Source organism: Colobus angolensis, unplaced genomic scaffold, assembly GCF_000951035.1.
Source record: "Colobus angolensis palliatus isolate OR3802 unplaced genomic scaffold, Cang.pa_1.0 Scaffold217, whole genome shotgun sequence".
NCBI lineage: Eukaryota > Metazoa > Chordata > Mammalia > Primates > Cercopithecidae > Colobus > Colobus angolensis.
Window position 1 is genome coordinate 1,215,711 of NW_012115344.1, and position 17,452 is coordinate 1,233,162.

Consider the following 17,452-nt stretch of genomic DNA (forward strand, 5'->3'; position numbering starts at 1 on the left):
TGTAAAAAAGAGTTTGTTATTGTCACAAAACACATCAGAGGCCGCTGACATTTCTCTCCAAAGTTTTCCTGATATTTCTTAAAATTTTTGAATTAAATATCTTCAGTCTCAGTTAAGTACTAATCATTCTTAAGACCCTGAAGGATCTTATCATCTCTCCCCACTAAGACTTTTAATAGATTCCCTGCTTCAATTTAAAGTTCTTAAACTCAAAATCTGAGTTTTATTTATTTCTGCCTAACATTTGTGACAACTGTAAAAGCTAATAGGCCAAAACATGACAAAATATAAATGTAAACATAATGAATAAATGTTAGGCAAAACCTGGTGTAATCATTACCCAAATTAAAAAATAGAATATTACCAGTAGTGTAAAATCTCCTTGGGAATGTAAATGTATCAATTATATCCCTCTTTCACTACTCTAGAGGTAACTACTAATCTGATTTACGGTAATCATTCTTAGCCTTTCTTTATAGAACTACTCTCTGTGTACATTGGAATATAATATAGTTTAGATTTCAGTGTTTTAACTTTATGTAAATGGCAACATATTGAGGCATTGTGTTTTGCTCAGCATATTTTATCTTTTTCATTTTATTGATTATAGCTGTAGTCATTGTCATTGCTATATACGATTCACTGAACAAATAAAGCATAATTTACATATTTATTTTGCAATTGATAGACATTTGAGCTGTCACTAATTTGGGGCTATTCTCAAAAATTCTGCTATAAACATATTTCTATTTCTATTTTTGCATTAAAGGAAAGTACTTAAGTCTGCCAAATCTTTTGATTGGGTTATGTTTATTTTTCTTACTGATTTGTAGTTTTTTTTTCTATATTAAGATGAGTCTTTTTTTGGGCGGTTATATATACATGACAAATATTTTCTCCAATTTTGTGACTGTATTTTCAATTTTGCCCCTGCGTCTTCTGATAAATAGAATACTTAATTCCAATGCAATGAAATGTGTGTCTTTTCTTTTATGGTTAGTTCCTTTTTGTGTATTTTCCTGAAATAAGGTTATAAGGCTATTCTCCTATATTTTCTGAAAGTTCTAAAGATTTCCATTCTATATTTAAATCAATGGTTCATCTGGAATTAGCTTTCATATATAGTGCTATGTAGGAGTCTAATTTATGTTTTTTCAACTGGCAACCCAATGGTACCAGCAGAATTTATTGAAAAGATCAATCCTTACTCACTGCTCTGTTGTACCATCTTTGTTTTATATCAGAGATCTATATATCTGTAAGTCAGTTTCAGAGCTCTCTGTTCTTTTCTATTTATTTATGTGGCATCAGTGTGATTACCACTTGATTTGTCTACCTTGCACCAATTTGACTGCTTTAATTACTATATCTTTGTTATGGGACTTTATAAATGGTAGAGTATGTTATCCTTTCCTGTTTTTCTTCATTAAAAATTACTGAGGTTTTCTTGGTTTTGTGCATTTTTATACAAAATTATAAAAAGCTTCTTATATTCCACATATTGGATCCCCCAATTAACATGGTATATTTTTCCATATTTCAAATTTTCTTTAACTTTTCAATAAAGTTTTATAATTATTCTCACACAAATAATGCACATCTTTTATTATAGTTATTTAAAGGTGCTTTTTTATGTTTCTGTAAATGGCATGTTGCTACATTTTCTTTTTTAATTATTTGTTGCATCAATAGGAATACAACTGATTTCATAAACTTTATATCCAGAGACCTTGATAAACTCTTTAATTCTGGCGCGCGCGTGTGTGTGTGTGTGTGTGTGTGTTTTGGTAAATTCTCATAAATACAGTACTTTAACAATCATGTTGATGTGGTGTCATTTGTTTGGGGAAATGCCTGAGGTTCACTGTTTAGTGCTAAGGAAATTGAAGATGAAGACACACAAGGAGTGGGGTTAAAAGTAGAAAATTTAATAAGCAAAAGAAAGAAGAGAAAAGCTCCCCCATGTAGAGGAAGGGCAGGATGCAGTTGGCTTTATAGAGGGGCTTGAGGAACTGGTGTCTGATTTACATAGAACATAGTGGATTTGTTGGACCAGATGTGACGTTTATGTAGCTCACAAAGAGGCTGACTGTCCCATCCTAATTTCTTATTATGCAAATGGGATCTTTACCTGGCTGGCCTCATGTTACCTGCATATTTGGCAACAAAGAAAAGGGAAGAGAAAACCTCCATGTTGAATATACCTGGCTTCCAGGTATCCCTTTTCCATTGGTACAGTTGCAGGCATTTACCTATGCAAGCTTACGTATCTATGCTTGCGGCTTGATTTTTCAGGCTGCCCTAGAGAAAAATGATTTGGGGGCTGCTTTTTATTAAAAAGAAATTCCACCAAGAAATCTTTTATGCTTACTAACTGCCTAAATAATTTCTTTTTAACTCCTATATCAAGGTCATATATCATCTACAAATAATATCAATTTTGATTTTTTTCTTTCCAATTCTTAATATAGTCATTTTTCATGTTTTACATCATTAGCTAGGATACTTTGTACAAAGTTTTATAAAAGTAGGATTGTTGGGCAAGATTGTCTTATGTTTAGTCTCAAAAAATGCTAATATTTTACTATTATTCATGATGATTGCTATAGTTTTTGAAGCTGCTCTGTTAGATTAGGAAAATCCTCTTATTGTTTTAGTTTTCTAAGCATTTTTATCAGCAATAAATATTGAATGTGCAGAAGTAGTTTTTCTGCCTCAATGAGATTATCATATATTTTCTCTTTATTTTTCTATGTAATGAATTATGTCAATTGATTTTCTAGTGTAAAACCAACTTCACATTGACAATAGAATCCCAATTTGGTACAATAAAGTATCATTTAAAGGTTTTTCTGGCTTTTAAAAAATCATTTTTCATAATGAGATTGGTCTATAGCATTTCTCTCTTATAATATTCTTGTCAGGTTTTGGTTTCAACAATAAGCTAACTTTATGACATAAGTTGGAAAATAAAACCTCTATTTTTATTCTCTAGAAGAGCTTATGTAAAAGTGAATTTATTTATCATTTGAATGTTTTGTATAACTTTCTTATGACACCAACTGGGCTGGAAATTTTTGTGTGAGAAGATTTTTAATTGCTGATTCAATTTCTTTAACAATTTAAGGCCTACTAAAGTTTTGTATTTCTGCTTGAGTCAGTTTTGATAGTCTGTAGTTTTTAGAAATTTATTTACTTTACATAAATTTTCAAAATTATTGGCATAAGCCTTTTCATAAATATCTATTTATTATAGTTATATTTTGGCAGAGTTTGCAGCAGTATATCCTTTTTCAATCTATTCACTTGTTTCTGCCCTGTTGATTAGTATCAGCAGAGGCTTACCAACCTTATCATTACACATGGATATTCTTTGCACTATGTATTTCTTTTCCATTTCATTAGTTTTGGCTTTTATTTTTATATACTTCAAATCTTTAGTTATTTTCAAAGGAAATGTTAGTGCAAGATATCAAGCACAGTATGTGAATACTAACGTTTTTAACCAGGTATCTAGATATGTGAAATTACAAAAAGATGGGAAAAATAACCATATGCAGATTTTCAAGTAAAATATCTATAACTTGTTTGATAAACCCTGGAAACCCTTTACCTACTCCATGACATAAAATACATCAAAGTATGTGTGCAGAGAGAGAAAGAGAGAGAGAATTATCTGAGAAGAGGTTGTCTTTGTAGAATATTATCTTTCAATCCCATTCCCACCTCCTCCATCCCCAAGGAGAAGGGCTTGTCTGCTCCCTCAATCCAAACCTACTTTAATTTGTGATCCATACAGTCAGAAGGCATAACAGCCTAGGATCTGACTCAGGCCTGGGAAATCCAGAGAATTAAAGATAGCTGATAGCTGCCTAACTGCCTTGGTGTAGGACCAGGAGAGTTGTTAACCATGTTGAGAATAAGCCTGCACTGCTGGATGTTGCCAGGGAAAGAGATACTAGACTGTTTCCTGTGGGCCAAATAAAAGGGAGAGAGAATGAGAGTGTGGGCTTAGGATTATCCTGAATTGCATTCCTTAGCTCTACCTGGAGAACTGGGAACACGAAGAAGCTCTCGGTTAACAAGGACAACCAGTGCTTTGGAAGGGGTAACCAGTGAACTCCCAGAATAGGTATCCATCCACATGAGCCAAGAAACCACAGAGGAGAGAGGCTGAAAAGTGCACTTTTGAGGAACCCTTGAAAGTATACCATTCAGCAGTTGGGTTTTAACTATCTCCCAGAATGTGAGCACAGCTTACGGCGCCACATCAAGTAACATCTTTCATTCATGCTCTCTCCTTCCTTACTCTGCTCCCAGTACAGTTGATCAGAAAGGAGCTTGAGAGGGAACAGGAAAGCAGAAAAATAGAGAACCTCTAAAAAAGCCACTTTGTAGAATTCTACTCCACACTGGCATGACTTACAAGAGAGAAATTTTAATTATAATTTTGGATCATATATTCTAATTTCTAATTGATACACTCTGAAACTTTAGTTGTCCACAGAACTGTCCATTTTTTAAGGGTTAGCAAAAAAGCCATAGGTTTCCAATAGTTTCATCAAAGATGAAACATTTATATTCACCAAATCAATATTAAAGAGATAGTGGGAAACAAAAATAAAATAGAATTTTAATTACATTTTATGATTTGTCGTTTCTATGTTTTTAAATCATTTTCTAAGTTTCTTGCTTTCCTAAGACTATGAGACAAGAGTGATAATCACTACTAAGTTAATTATTTATAGTAACATTTAAAAAAAAGCAATCATCTTTATGAAAAATGGAAAGATTTGACACCTAGAATATGTCTTTAAAATTCCGAGATTGAGCTGGCAAGCCTAGTTAATTGTAGAAAAAGGCCACCAGAACCCTATCTTTTCGATATCCATTGAGTCACCACAAACATGGTGACAGCTTTGCAGATTGTATGCCTAAAACTTAGACAAAACCCTACAGCACCTATGAAATAGGTGATGAGATTAACCCAAATGCCCATGGGTCATGCAGAGAGGTGAAAGAGGATAAGGTAGGGTTTAAATACATATATGCTTGTAGAAATAAGGGGCATTTCTCAATTTAAAGGACTGCTTATTACTCAGATCTAACTGAATATCGTGAAGGGATATGAAGTCCGATTTGTCAAAAAAAAAAAAAACCCTGAAAATACAACTTTATTTCTTTTATTGCTGTTATTGTTGTTTTGCAAAATTTCCTTATTTTAAAATATTTATCAATATTAATACAGTCATAAAACACACCTGGTATGTTATATGCTTATTGTGGTCAAACAACATACACATTCAAGTTAGAGGTCAAGGGTTGCTAGCTTGCAAATTCTGGAAGATAGACTGCTAGATTCTTCTTGTAAGTTATCCTAATTCATTAAGTAATGGCAGACTGATGAACCAGTTGACAAATTTCAGTCTGTTGTTTTTTGATACTAGAAGTTTGACTACCCTTCTAGCCTAGATTCATAATATAGCTTCTGCATTTTTTTCATGCTCACAAATGCTAGTAATTTAATCCTCTATATATTATTAAACTCTTCTTACAGTTAACAGTTCTCTGGGAACCAGAAATATTTGTGTTTGGATTATCTAATGCATTTTGATCCCACTTGAAACTTTGAAGGGAATACCATAATTGTTTCTCTAATAAAACTATTATTAAAGGTGGCTAGATTTCTTGAGTACCCTATAGGATAGAGGCCAGGATCGTTCAATGTTAATGAAAACATGAGGGAGATTAATAGTAGAAGTGAAAGCAATTGATATGATTTTATAATGATTAGGGAATGAAGGGCGCCTCTTTTCGAGGAGATTGTCAAACAAAGCTGGAATTTAAGCCTGTATGCCTAGTGAGATTTCAGCACTTCAATTAATATTTGTCTTAACCAAATCTGTCCTTGGCCAAATTTGTCCTAAACTAGTACAAGCAAAAAATAATAATAATAATTTAGATTAAATTTATACCAACATTTTCCCTGAAAGCCCTAGACTCTAACATTTTCCTTGAAAGGTAAACATCTCTGCTTACCTTGTTGATATGGGACAGTGAAAAGAGCACACTTCACATCGAGTGGATGGAGGGAATAAGGATTGGCAAGAGCTTTAATGGCAAGAAGGAAGAACTCCACTGGGTACTGGCCTTGTAAAAGTGGCTAGAGGGCCTGTGCGGAATACTCTTCTCAAATCCTTAGAGCAATTAGTGAGTTTCCCCATCTCTTCTTCCCAGCTTCCCAGCTCTCTTAGACAGTTTCTCTCTTTCTCCCTGCCTCTGTCATTTCCTCAATCTCTTTAAACCTCATTTTTATTCTCAATCTTTTTTTCTGGATGTTGGTTTCTCTCCCCACCCTCTCTCCAAGTATTTTTTTCTAGCCCCACTCCTAACAAATATCTCCCATTTACATAAAAATGAGACCACATGGGAAAATGAAAAACATGTTTTTTGTTGATGTGTACTATGAGAAATGTCTCTCGTGACACAGAATTGGCCTTTTACATGCAAAGCAGATGCTTTCTAACATCCCTAACTGAAAAATCTCTAAAGGAAATAAACATTAGGGAATAGAATAAAACATTTTGCTCCAGAAGGAGCATATCTAGTGGTAACAGGATGAAAATGAAGCAAGATAACTTCAGGGAAAATGTATAAGAATTGTTTGTTAACACAAAGATTATAGAACTGTAGATCTGGAAGAAACCTTTCATATCACATAAATGAGTGTGGTAACACTCATTTTATAGACACGAAAATTAAAGCCTTGAGAGGTTAAAAATTTTGCCTGCCTCAGTCACACAGCAAGCATGTGGCCCCTGGTAGCTAACCCAAGGGCTCTTGGCTCAAAGGTTCAGTATACTCTTCACCACTACAGTATGCTGGCTTGTCACACCAGTCAGGGCTCAATGGGAGAAAATATAAGAAAGTTGGTATATTGCCAAATATATTCTAAAGTACCCTTTCTTTTATGTAATATTCTAATGAATAGCATATGTATTATGGGGAAAGGATTCTGTATTTAACAAAGAACAAAGTGGTTTATCTCATATCAATTGCACAAAGGGCGTTTGGCTTATTTACTGATCTAGGAACAACTGAATTATCTGGTGCTTTTGCTTCTGCACAAGATTAGGATAAAGTTAATTACTCAACATACTGAATTAATACTTCAAAGTTGGAAAGGCAAACTACGTAATCAAAGTGCCTTTACAATTGAATTTTCATAATTTTACAGTCTGTCCTAGTGGAGGTGGGGACTAATCTGATCTGAATGGTTCAGAATTACCTGATGAATTACAGACCACTAATTTTTGTGTATGTGAGCAAGAAACAGGAATGACTTGGCACTTGTATTCAGATATTCACGACACTCTGGTATGATTTGAACAGTCACTAGAATTCAAAGTTAAGTATTTTCTGCTATTTATACAACAGTAAGATGGTACGTCAACTTCATAAAGCAAATCAAATAAGTTTAGCCAACCAAAAGAGTATTCCAAAATCCACTTACTGCGTCCCCTCTACAGAGGCCAGGGATAAAAATAAATATTGCCCTCAAGTAAGTGAAAATAAATCTAGGAATGCCTTGGGTATTTTCAACTCTGCTGACTTTTGAAGAAATAGAATTCTCCAAATTAAAGCAAGAGCTAGCTACTAAATATCACCTATGTGCCCAAAAATAGGTCTTGGGAAACACACACAAAAATAATCACTTAGAAATTGTCCTTGCTTCCTATATACAGTTAAGTTGTAACAAAACCTAATAATAGATGTTTAAATGATTTTTTTCTTCTCCTTTGTAAACCTTTAGAATTTTAAACTTTAGTTGATAAAAAACCTGTACCCAACAAATGAGGCTGTCAAAAAATGAAAAGGAAAGAAAAAATATAAAAAGTTCATTGATCACATGATTTAATTATTCTAATCCCAATAATGCAATTACTTAATGAATCTTTAAGTTAGTTCACTCCATGCATTTAAAAAAAAGGTGAGTCCCACTTCCAAAAATTGGGTTTGCAGAGAGAGATAATTGGGGAAGTCTCATGGTTGTTTAGAGTTGTCACAATGGCTTTGAGCTGATTAATATAGGAGTGGCCTTTGTATCCCGGGGAGAGTGCCCAAGAACTCAACGTTTATGTTCTCACACTTGCAGAACACCCTAGGAGGGCGATTTCGCAGTTCGTACTACAAAAAAGTATTTCTTTTCCCACTTCAGTTAAAAATAAATTCAATGTGTGACACAAATGGCTTTCCATGTTTTGTGTGTGTGATTTTTATAACTGAAGCATTATTTCAACACATGGCCATTTGGATGTGAACAGCCATAAAAATTATGTAAAGGTATTATGGCTAAAATAGAAATGATACAATGGTAGTTAAAGGCCCAACTAGTAAGGGAAAGTTCTGAAATTTATGGAATGATTTCCTATTTCTCTCTTGATTCTGTGAGTTAATGTTAACTTATACAATAATGGCTAATGTTTTAGTAATTTATGACATGTACAGTATCTAAAATGGGTATTGCCATTGTCATGTAACACCAATACCATGTCAACATGTATCTTTCTTCCCATTTTTTACATGCAGAAACTGAGATTAAGAAAGATTTAATGTCTGGGTCAATTTGAGCATACTTAGAAGCTAGACTCAAGTTTTCACATTAAGACCGTGTTTCCTTCCACTAATTTATTTAAGCTCTCAGATTAATCTACATTCAATACTTTATGAGAGTAGTAACAATATTTGAGGATGTTGACGATTTTCAGACTAAAACGTTAGAATTTTCATTAAATACAAACACAATTTTGCTTATTAATTTGAGTGATTAGTTTACAGATGAAGTTAAATAACATAAATCTGAAAGGTATTTGAGAAAATACACCTGTTTGCATGTAATGTATAAAATTGTGCCTGCATATATTGTGATTAAAACATTACTTGGCAGTCATCTTACTAGTATCTTACATCAGTTCTATTGTGAAAAATTTTCAGATGCTCATTTTTCACTTTGTGAGAATTAACATTATAATTGTTATAATGTTAACATTATGGTTTCTGCTTCTGGATTGGAATCAACTTAGAAATAAAATATTTTATCTACAGTGCAGGATATGAGTTCCAAAACTCAACAAAACTTTATATAACATTTGTCTCATATCAGACACTATTTTGGGTGCTTTCTGCATATTACCTTGTGTGATTCTTCCAATATCCCTATGAGGTATTTCCTTGTAGAGATATTGCAAGAACCACATAAGGCAATCATCTCCATTTTACAGCTGAGGAAGCCAAAAGTTGAGTAACTTGTCCAAGTTTATACAGTTAGCAAGTGGCAGAGCTGGAACTTGAACTCAGACAATCTGTCTCCAGAAGAATTATAAATGTGACACCAAGTGATTAATTCACTGATAGCTATTTCCTCTTTGTTTCTTTCCTTCTTCTTCAAGTCCTATATTAGCTTCACTGACATTTATAGCCAAGTACATGTTTTTTTCAACCAACATAATAATGACTGGTAGGCAAATGCCTACAATTCCTTCCAACCCATTGCCTAAGAATTAATTTAATCCAGGATATTAAGAAAACATTATTGCTAAGTAAAAATTCATTTATGGCATTATAGTCTTAGTTGTCAGTTTAGAAGTCCGAAGTTGCTGTGAGGCACAATAGTGACTTCTAAATTACTCGAGTGGCAAGTCTTTATCCTTATTCGTTTTCAGAAAACTCAACTTACTGAAGGGTCACTACATCAGAAGGTAGCTGAAGAGCAACAGGTCTTGCTTTGATTTTAAGCCACACCACCCTTGTGTAACTTTATACTATTTCCGAGCATCTGTTTCTTAATCAGTAAGATGGGATAAAACTGGCCTTGAAATTTGTGATGAAAGTAATGTGTGTAAAGTGCCTGGCACAATAAATGATGGATGCTAGTAGATGTTGTGACAATACTTCTTTGGGTTAACTTGGACCATTCCCAACTGTGATCTCCATTCTCTGGTCTTTGACACAACTAATACGAGTCTCAGCTAGAGTATGACTGATTCAACGGATTTAAGAAAACAGTTCACATTTCAGATGAAAAGCACAGAAAGAATAAAATCAATGACATCAACATTTTTTACTACTAACCTCACAGTATAATTCATTACTGAAAACAGGCAAATAATTGGCCTTAGAACGGAATCTGTTTAGAATATTGTTAAGCTTATTTAACAAAAGATTGATCAAAGATATTTCATTTTTTTGAAATGAAAAGGAAGAAGGGTAGTACATATTAATTAGACTGTCAGAGAAACTGAAACCAATCTTTAGTTAGATATACACTACCATCTAAACTAAAATGTTCTCATCAAGAAATATAATAAATCCTGGATTTTCCTAAATAGCAGAGCTGAAACAAGGGCTTCTGTTCAGACAGTTTATAAAACAAAAATTTATCTCAGGAAGAGGAATAAAGGACTAAAACAATGAAACTGAAGCAGGAATATAAGAGAAAAGTATTTATGTATTCAGTGGCTCCATTCCTTCTTTTGTCAGGAGCTGTCTCAAAGAATGCTAATGCTCCTGCACTTCTAGTTCAGGCATCTGATAATGCGAGATTCTGAAACACACCTTTGTATCAGAATAGCACCAGAAAGAAAGCGGGATACTTGCATTAAAGTAAGGCAAGCACCTGTCAGGTTACCCCTGTGCGTAGCTGGTTGCCATAGCAATGGCTGGAGTAAACATGGCCAGAGAAGATGCAGGGAAAGACACAACAGGAATCTAATGCTCATAGGGTGACTTCTTCTACTTTGGGACTAAGTATGATTATCTCCATATATATCATTCTACAGGATATGAAACCTCTATTCAAGTTTTAAAAATCTATTTTTCTTATGGTTGCCCCAAATTTGGGAACCATATACTGCCCTTTCTAGATATAATTGACACCATTGTTTCCCATTGTGTACAGCAGTACAAAAAGGATCTTGTTTGCTAACTGAGAGAGCTTCTTCAATCAGCCAAAAGGTACTATTAGCCTAACCTAACAGACCTATAATGGATAGGAATTCAGTAGCTGGAAAGGATTCAGTACACAGGAATTGAAAGTTACTTAAATTCCTACTCTGAACTGGGCATGATGGCTCATGCCCCTGTAATCCCAGCACTTTGGGAGACCAGCATTGGGTCAGGAGTTCACAACCAGCCTGGCCAGCATGGTGAAACACTGTCTCTACTAAAAATAAAAAAATTTAGCTGGGCATAGTGATGGGTGCCTGTAATCCCCTTGGGACACTGAGGCAGGAAAATCTCTTGAACCCAGGAGGTGGAAGTTGCAGTGAGCCAATATCACGCCATTGCACTCCAGCATGGGCAACAAGAGCAAAACTCCATCTCAAAAAAAAAAAAAATTCCAACTCTGACATTCAGTGTTTAGAAACGTGCATCTCATATTGTTCTTAAAGACAAAGAGGAAGTTGGAAGGTGATTACTAAGAAAAAAAGAATGTGAGTAACTTGAATTAGATAATTATTCACAAGTTAAAATATTTAACTACAGCTTGGAATGTAACTTCAATGAAAAGGAAAGGATGGGCAGTTGTCTAGTAAATTCAAAGCTTTGTGAAACCCTTAAATATTCATTTTTTCTTAGTTTTCTGGGTAACTACAATCTTCAAGATAAAATTGCCAGAGAATTTGTTTCTGACAACTGTTACACATCTTTTGAAAGTAGGAGTTCTAGAATGATCACTTCTACTTTTAGATGGGGATTATTAAAAATCAGCAGTGAAGAAAGAATGTAAAGAAATGGTTTGCAGACTAAAAACTTTTCCATTTGGATTTGTTTTATATTGGTTCAGTCTTCCTACAATAGACTACCCATTTCAGGTAAGAGATACTGGTGTGGATTAAGCTCAATGGAAGTACTTAGCAAAATTATCTACTCTGAAGCAACTCACCTTACCTATAATGACAAATAAAGATGTATGGTATTTTTTTTTAACTTTCTTCCAACTTCTATTTTTGTAAACTTCACTTCTAAAAAAGCCATTTTGTATTTTTGAGAAGTTGATTGAGAATAAGGTATCTCCTTGAATACTTTTAACTATAGGAATGTATTACATTGAATATTTGATACCCTAAAGGAAGTAGAGCTGGTTCTGTTTAGATTCCTCCCCACAGTGGTTATAGTTTGAGAGCTGGCTAAGCTTTGATAAGAATCCTTTTCCCTTATATTTGGTGCTCACTTTCATAACTGAAATCAAAATAATTGACTTTTTTCTATATTATGTTCTCTGATTTATACTCATCCATAACTTTTTCATAAGGACAAGGTAGTAAACTGTTAGGCGGTTATCATAGGAAGAAATTAAAATATGAAAATAATAAAAAGGCAACTATCTCATTCAATTATCCATTCATTCAGATAACTGTGTCCTTATTATGTGTTCAGAACTGTTGCTGAGCAATCTGTAACAAATATAGCCCTTACTTTCAAGGTGCTTTTAGTCTAGCAGATAAATAAGACATCCGTACAAATAACTATGACAGAATTGGAAATAAGTGCCTTAGGAGAGTTAGATATACGGGTATCCGAAGAAAGACATATTGCTTCTCTCTGTTATTAATGTTACAATGGGCAAGATTAAGAAATATTTGTATTCAGGACTAAAGAACATTCACCTCTCAACATCACCTCTGGCTCCAGGGGCGTTCCAACTATGCATCAGACACTTTTAATTTACCATTGAACATCTCTACATAAATATCAGATTTCAAAATCACCATGTCCAAAACCAAACATCATTTTTCTCACTAAACCGTATCCTCATAGCTTTCCTAATCTCTGCTCCCAAGCCATTTTCCTATTTCTGGTATTAAAAAAACTCTGTCTCTGCATTTCAGTCGCATTATCCTTCATTGCCAGTCAATGATATGTCAAATCACACACTTTCTACTTCCTTAAAGCTCTTCCTACACCCTTCTTTTTATTTTATTGACACACTTTCAGACTAGCAATGACATTTGAACTAGTTTCCCTATCTTTTATTTCTCTTGACTCCAGTAGTCTAATCTGTATTCTGCTGACAGATTAATCTTCCCATTTTATAGCCACGATCATATAATTCCCATACTCAAACACATTTACAGACTCAAACTAATTAACTATATGAGTCAATATTTCTCATCCTGGTATTCAATATCTCCTGAGGCTATATTTCCAACCTTATTTCTCAGTACTTAACTATTCCCAAATTGTGACCTCTTTACATTTCTAGACTAGAACATACCAATGTTTCAATGTATCTACTCAATAAATTCCATTCCTCTAGAATCTCTTGATTTTCAAGCTTCAAAGCTTATAAGAATTTCCACTTTTATATGTGGTCTTTTTGGATGTCCTTATATCCAAAATCAGGCTAGTTGTAAATTTTCTGTCATTCTTTATTTACCTCTTAAAGCCTACAATATAATCAAACTTATAATAACTTCCCTCATCTTCCTCTCTCCCCTACTTCTACGGTGAGGGCTAAGTTTTATTAAGTTCTATAAACCTACAATATTTAGCATGGAGTCTGCCGATAGTGTGTTTAATCTTTCTTTTTCATGAAATTGAATGTTCAATCACTAACAAATGAATTTCTCCAAGCAATTAAAACCTTCTTCATATACCAGTAAAGAAAATGGTGTTTGTCCCTGTCTGAGAATGCCTGCAACATTTTAATATTTCCCAAGTTAAGGTAAATTTCAAAAAGCAAGTGGCACTTGATGAGTAAATGCATATTGTTTTCTTCTTCTTGGAGGAATCTCTCTTCATTAACTTCTCTCAGTCCTGACAGTCAAAAGCTCATCCATACATCTAGATTTAAAAGCCACTGTAGGAGTCTGTTCAGTTTTAAATACAATTTAGAAAACCTTAAGAAAGAATGGCAGTTCCCTTTCAGAAAACTCCCACACATATTTCAATAGAACAGCTTTCCAAATTGGAGACTGAAAAATATTATACCACCAACCAAGTAATAAAAAGTCACTCACTGACTGTGATGTAGAAAGATTCCCTTGATTTTCACAAACAGCACAAAAAAACTATATTGTATTTAGTTAAATCTAACAAAAACATCAGAAGAAAAGTAGTTAATTTATCTAAAAGATCGTTATGTAGGAATAAATTACTATGCAAAAAAGCATGGATCTGCTTGACAGCTTGTGAATTTAAAGCAGATGAAATGCCTCCCTCCTCGCCCCCAAGAATTGACTTTGCTGATGAAATATGTTAATCATTCCTAAGTTTGAGGAACATATAAAACTCTGAAATCAATGTGTATCTGGAACCGGGAGTTAAGGAAAAAAATGTACTCAATCAGCTTAGGAAATGCTTTATTTCCTGTACCCAATCTGCAAAAAAACAAAACAAAACAAAAAAAACACAGAACCAGGTACAAGAAAATCATACATGTAGATGGGAAATTATCCTCCAGTCCTTTCATGCTCCATTCAGATGGCCAATTTATACTCTTGAGCTATAGCCTCCTCTTCTAAGACAAATGGAGTAGGTTTGGTTTGGTTTGTTTGTTTGTTTACAAATACTAGCCTTCGGTTAACAAGTAGACTTGTTAGCTGACTTGAAGGAGATAGTTATTATGTAACTATTGTCTCTGCTCAAATGGGAAATTATCCTAAAGGGGTTAACAGTTCATTAGAAAGAAGACACTGTTAACAGGTTAGGCTCATTACCAGTGAGCAATAGGAGGTTCGTATTTTCCCGAAATGACCATAACGGAAAAATCTGCCAGGACATCTCTGGGTTGTCCTTCACCTTCATGTCTTTCTCAAGGTCAGGTATTGCAGGCTACTTCTATTGATGCTATTCCACTATACTTTCGGAAGGATGAATGATCTATTCAGAGTTTAACAATGCCGGCAAAGTACTGTACTCGTCGATGCTTGCAGACCTGGAGCAGCAAGCAGCCTAAGCCAGACTTTCAGACTTTATACTAATCTGACACATCTAATTGTGAGCAATAATTTCCATGGCATTGAGATTCCTATCAATCTTCCCCAAGCAGACTGAAGTTACTTATAAGCTAGTGCAATGATTTCTGTGGCACCACCTAAATATTCTTTATTTTAAAAAATCCAATTCTAGTAACTCTTCTAAGTTAAATTTTCTGGCCTTGATACCTGCTGCAACTTAACCCCAGAAACTCCAACATGCATGGTGAGCAAATGTATGTGAATTTGAAGTGTTTTTGAATTTGTACTAAATTTACATAGATATTTACATAGAAATGACTGATAAAATGAAAATTGTGCAGGGAGGGATGTACTTATTTTCTTCCGACATTATCACTGTAAATTAGAATTTTGTAGCCAGTATTCTTTTAAATTGAGAATGAGCAAAATAAAATTAGAAATGAATGTTTTTGCTTTTTTTTCCCCCAAGATCCCTCAGAGTCTGAATCAGTCTTTCCCAATTGTGTTCTTTTACGGTAGTTTGTACTTTGATTTTCATATTTATTAAATCTATTTTGTATTAAAATCACATGCTTATTTCTCCCAATAGTACATTTACCACTGTGGGCAAGGACATCTTACTTGTTTTTATATTCCTTCCAGTACAGGGTAGGAACCTAATAAATATTGATTAAATTTAACTTTATTTTCAATCACTCAGGAAGGGTTAAAAGTCAAATGTAAATCATTCTCGATATTGTCCATTAATATACTCAAGGCTTATGAAGATGCATACCTATTTTTTATCTGAGTTTCTTAACCAGACGTCAATAGGTAGGATTTTTATGTTTATAAATTCCTGAAATGTTATGCAAAATGTATGTATATGTTTAGATATGTGCATATTTCTTCAGCAAAAGTCTATAGACCGTAATCAAATGAATCTCTCTCTCTTCACCCTACCCCAAAATATTAAGATTCACTTCCCTAGGCAGCTTTATCCAACTTTTCAATCTATCAGAGCTGAAAAAATAGTTGGGAAAAATACAGGCTAACATCTGCAATACAGTATCTCCGATTACAGCCTTTCACCCACACATGCCAATCTTATTATTTCTGAGCTATGTCTGAAAAGAATACATTTTTGAGAGAGAGTGCATTTTTAACCAGCATTCTATTCCTAGATTTTTATACTCTAAAGAGGCCATTGTATATTTCCAGTACCTTGTGATTTCATCAAACATGCTTTCAGGCTGCTGTACCCGCAAATATTTCCCTTCAGTAGAAATAAATACCGTCTCTCTCAAGCCTTCTCCATGCACTCCAAGTTGACATCCAAACACTCAACTCATCAAAGGAATTTCTGCATCTAAGTGTCAGGGGAAGATCCCTGAAAGTAAACTGAGGCTGAGTCACCTACTAAGTGATTTCCAATCCGTACCACCAGAGGAATAAGAGACAAAAATACCTGTTCTGTTTTCACTGCTGCAAATACTGGGCAGAAGAAAAAGAATGGTCACTTGAAGCAGTTCCATGGTGCCCGTAGATGGTGTCAATGGCTTCTCTTTCCAGAGGCAGGCAGGGACAATTCCCTCCTAGCCTGGCAGGGCCTTATTAGCAAATGGAAAAGGTGTACTGAATGTGAATAGCCACTGCCCATTCCTACTTATTTTGGGGGCTCTGATAAAGAACTGGAGGAAATACACACACTCCCTTTGGGAGTTCAGCGGAGAGGAGATTTATTGTTTCAGTCCCTTACAGGAACTCTTTTTTTTTCTCTCTCTTCCTTTGGCAGCCACTTGTGTTTTTGTTACTACGTTATTTTGTTCTTCTTCAACAGAAAGGTCGGGACTGGTTTTGAACAGAAACAGATCCTTCTTGAGAATGGATCATAGCGCCTTCTAACTTTTGTTTTGAAAGTGCATTCTGAAGTGGTTATAAAGGGGCCTCATTTAGCAGCTACTCAAGTTGGGATAAAGAGGCTTTCATTGCCCGAGGGTTAAATTTTAGAGCAAAATCCATCAGGAATCAACTTAACTTTTCTCTTTCCAACTTGAAAGCCAGATTAGTGAAGGCCACCTTTTCGATATAAGTGAAAAATGGTATTAAATAGATTATGCTCTCCTCTTGAGTAAGCAAGAAGACTTTTAAAGAGTGTACAGAGAAGTTTTTCAGGATTTTTAAATAGAATTAAGCAAAGACATGTGAATGTCTATTGATCACTCCTGGTTTTTACTAAAGGACTTTGATGATAAATAAGGAACGATTACTTATAACACCTCATGAACGCTTTTCTTTAGGGGACAGCGTTGGAATGGCAGTGGGTGAAATGTCATCACACATCAGTAAAGCTGGGAGAGGTTGACTCTTTAAGACTGGAATGCCAACCAGGCTGGATAATCTATATAGTAAAGATCACATTGATGTCAGTTGTGACTGATTAAAACGTAGTGATAACACTGCCACAGTCCTGGGTACAACCCCTGTGTGTGTCAATGACTTAATATTTTTCT

At 34.5% G+C, this 17,452-nt stretch overlaps 1 protein-coding gene across 2 annotated transcripts in view; it reads right to left on the reverse strand.

Annotated features, from left to right (window-relative positions):
* The window catches only part of EMCN (endomucin), a 129,220-nt gene extending 112,567 nt beyond the window's left edge, over positions 1–16,653 (reverse strand). For both annotated transcript variants that reach the window (XM_011943202.1, XM_011943201.1), the window contains exon 1: positions 16,408–16,653. In XM_011943202.1, coding sequence (XP_011798592.1) covers positions 16,408–16,474 — 67 coding nt within the window. In that variant the 5' untranslated portion in view covers positions 16,475–16,653. The remainder of the gene's footprint in view (positions 1–16,407) is intronic.
* Between the last annotated feature and the right edge of the window lie 799 nt (positions 16,654–17,452).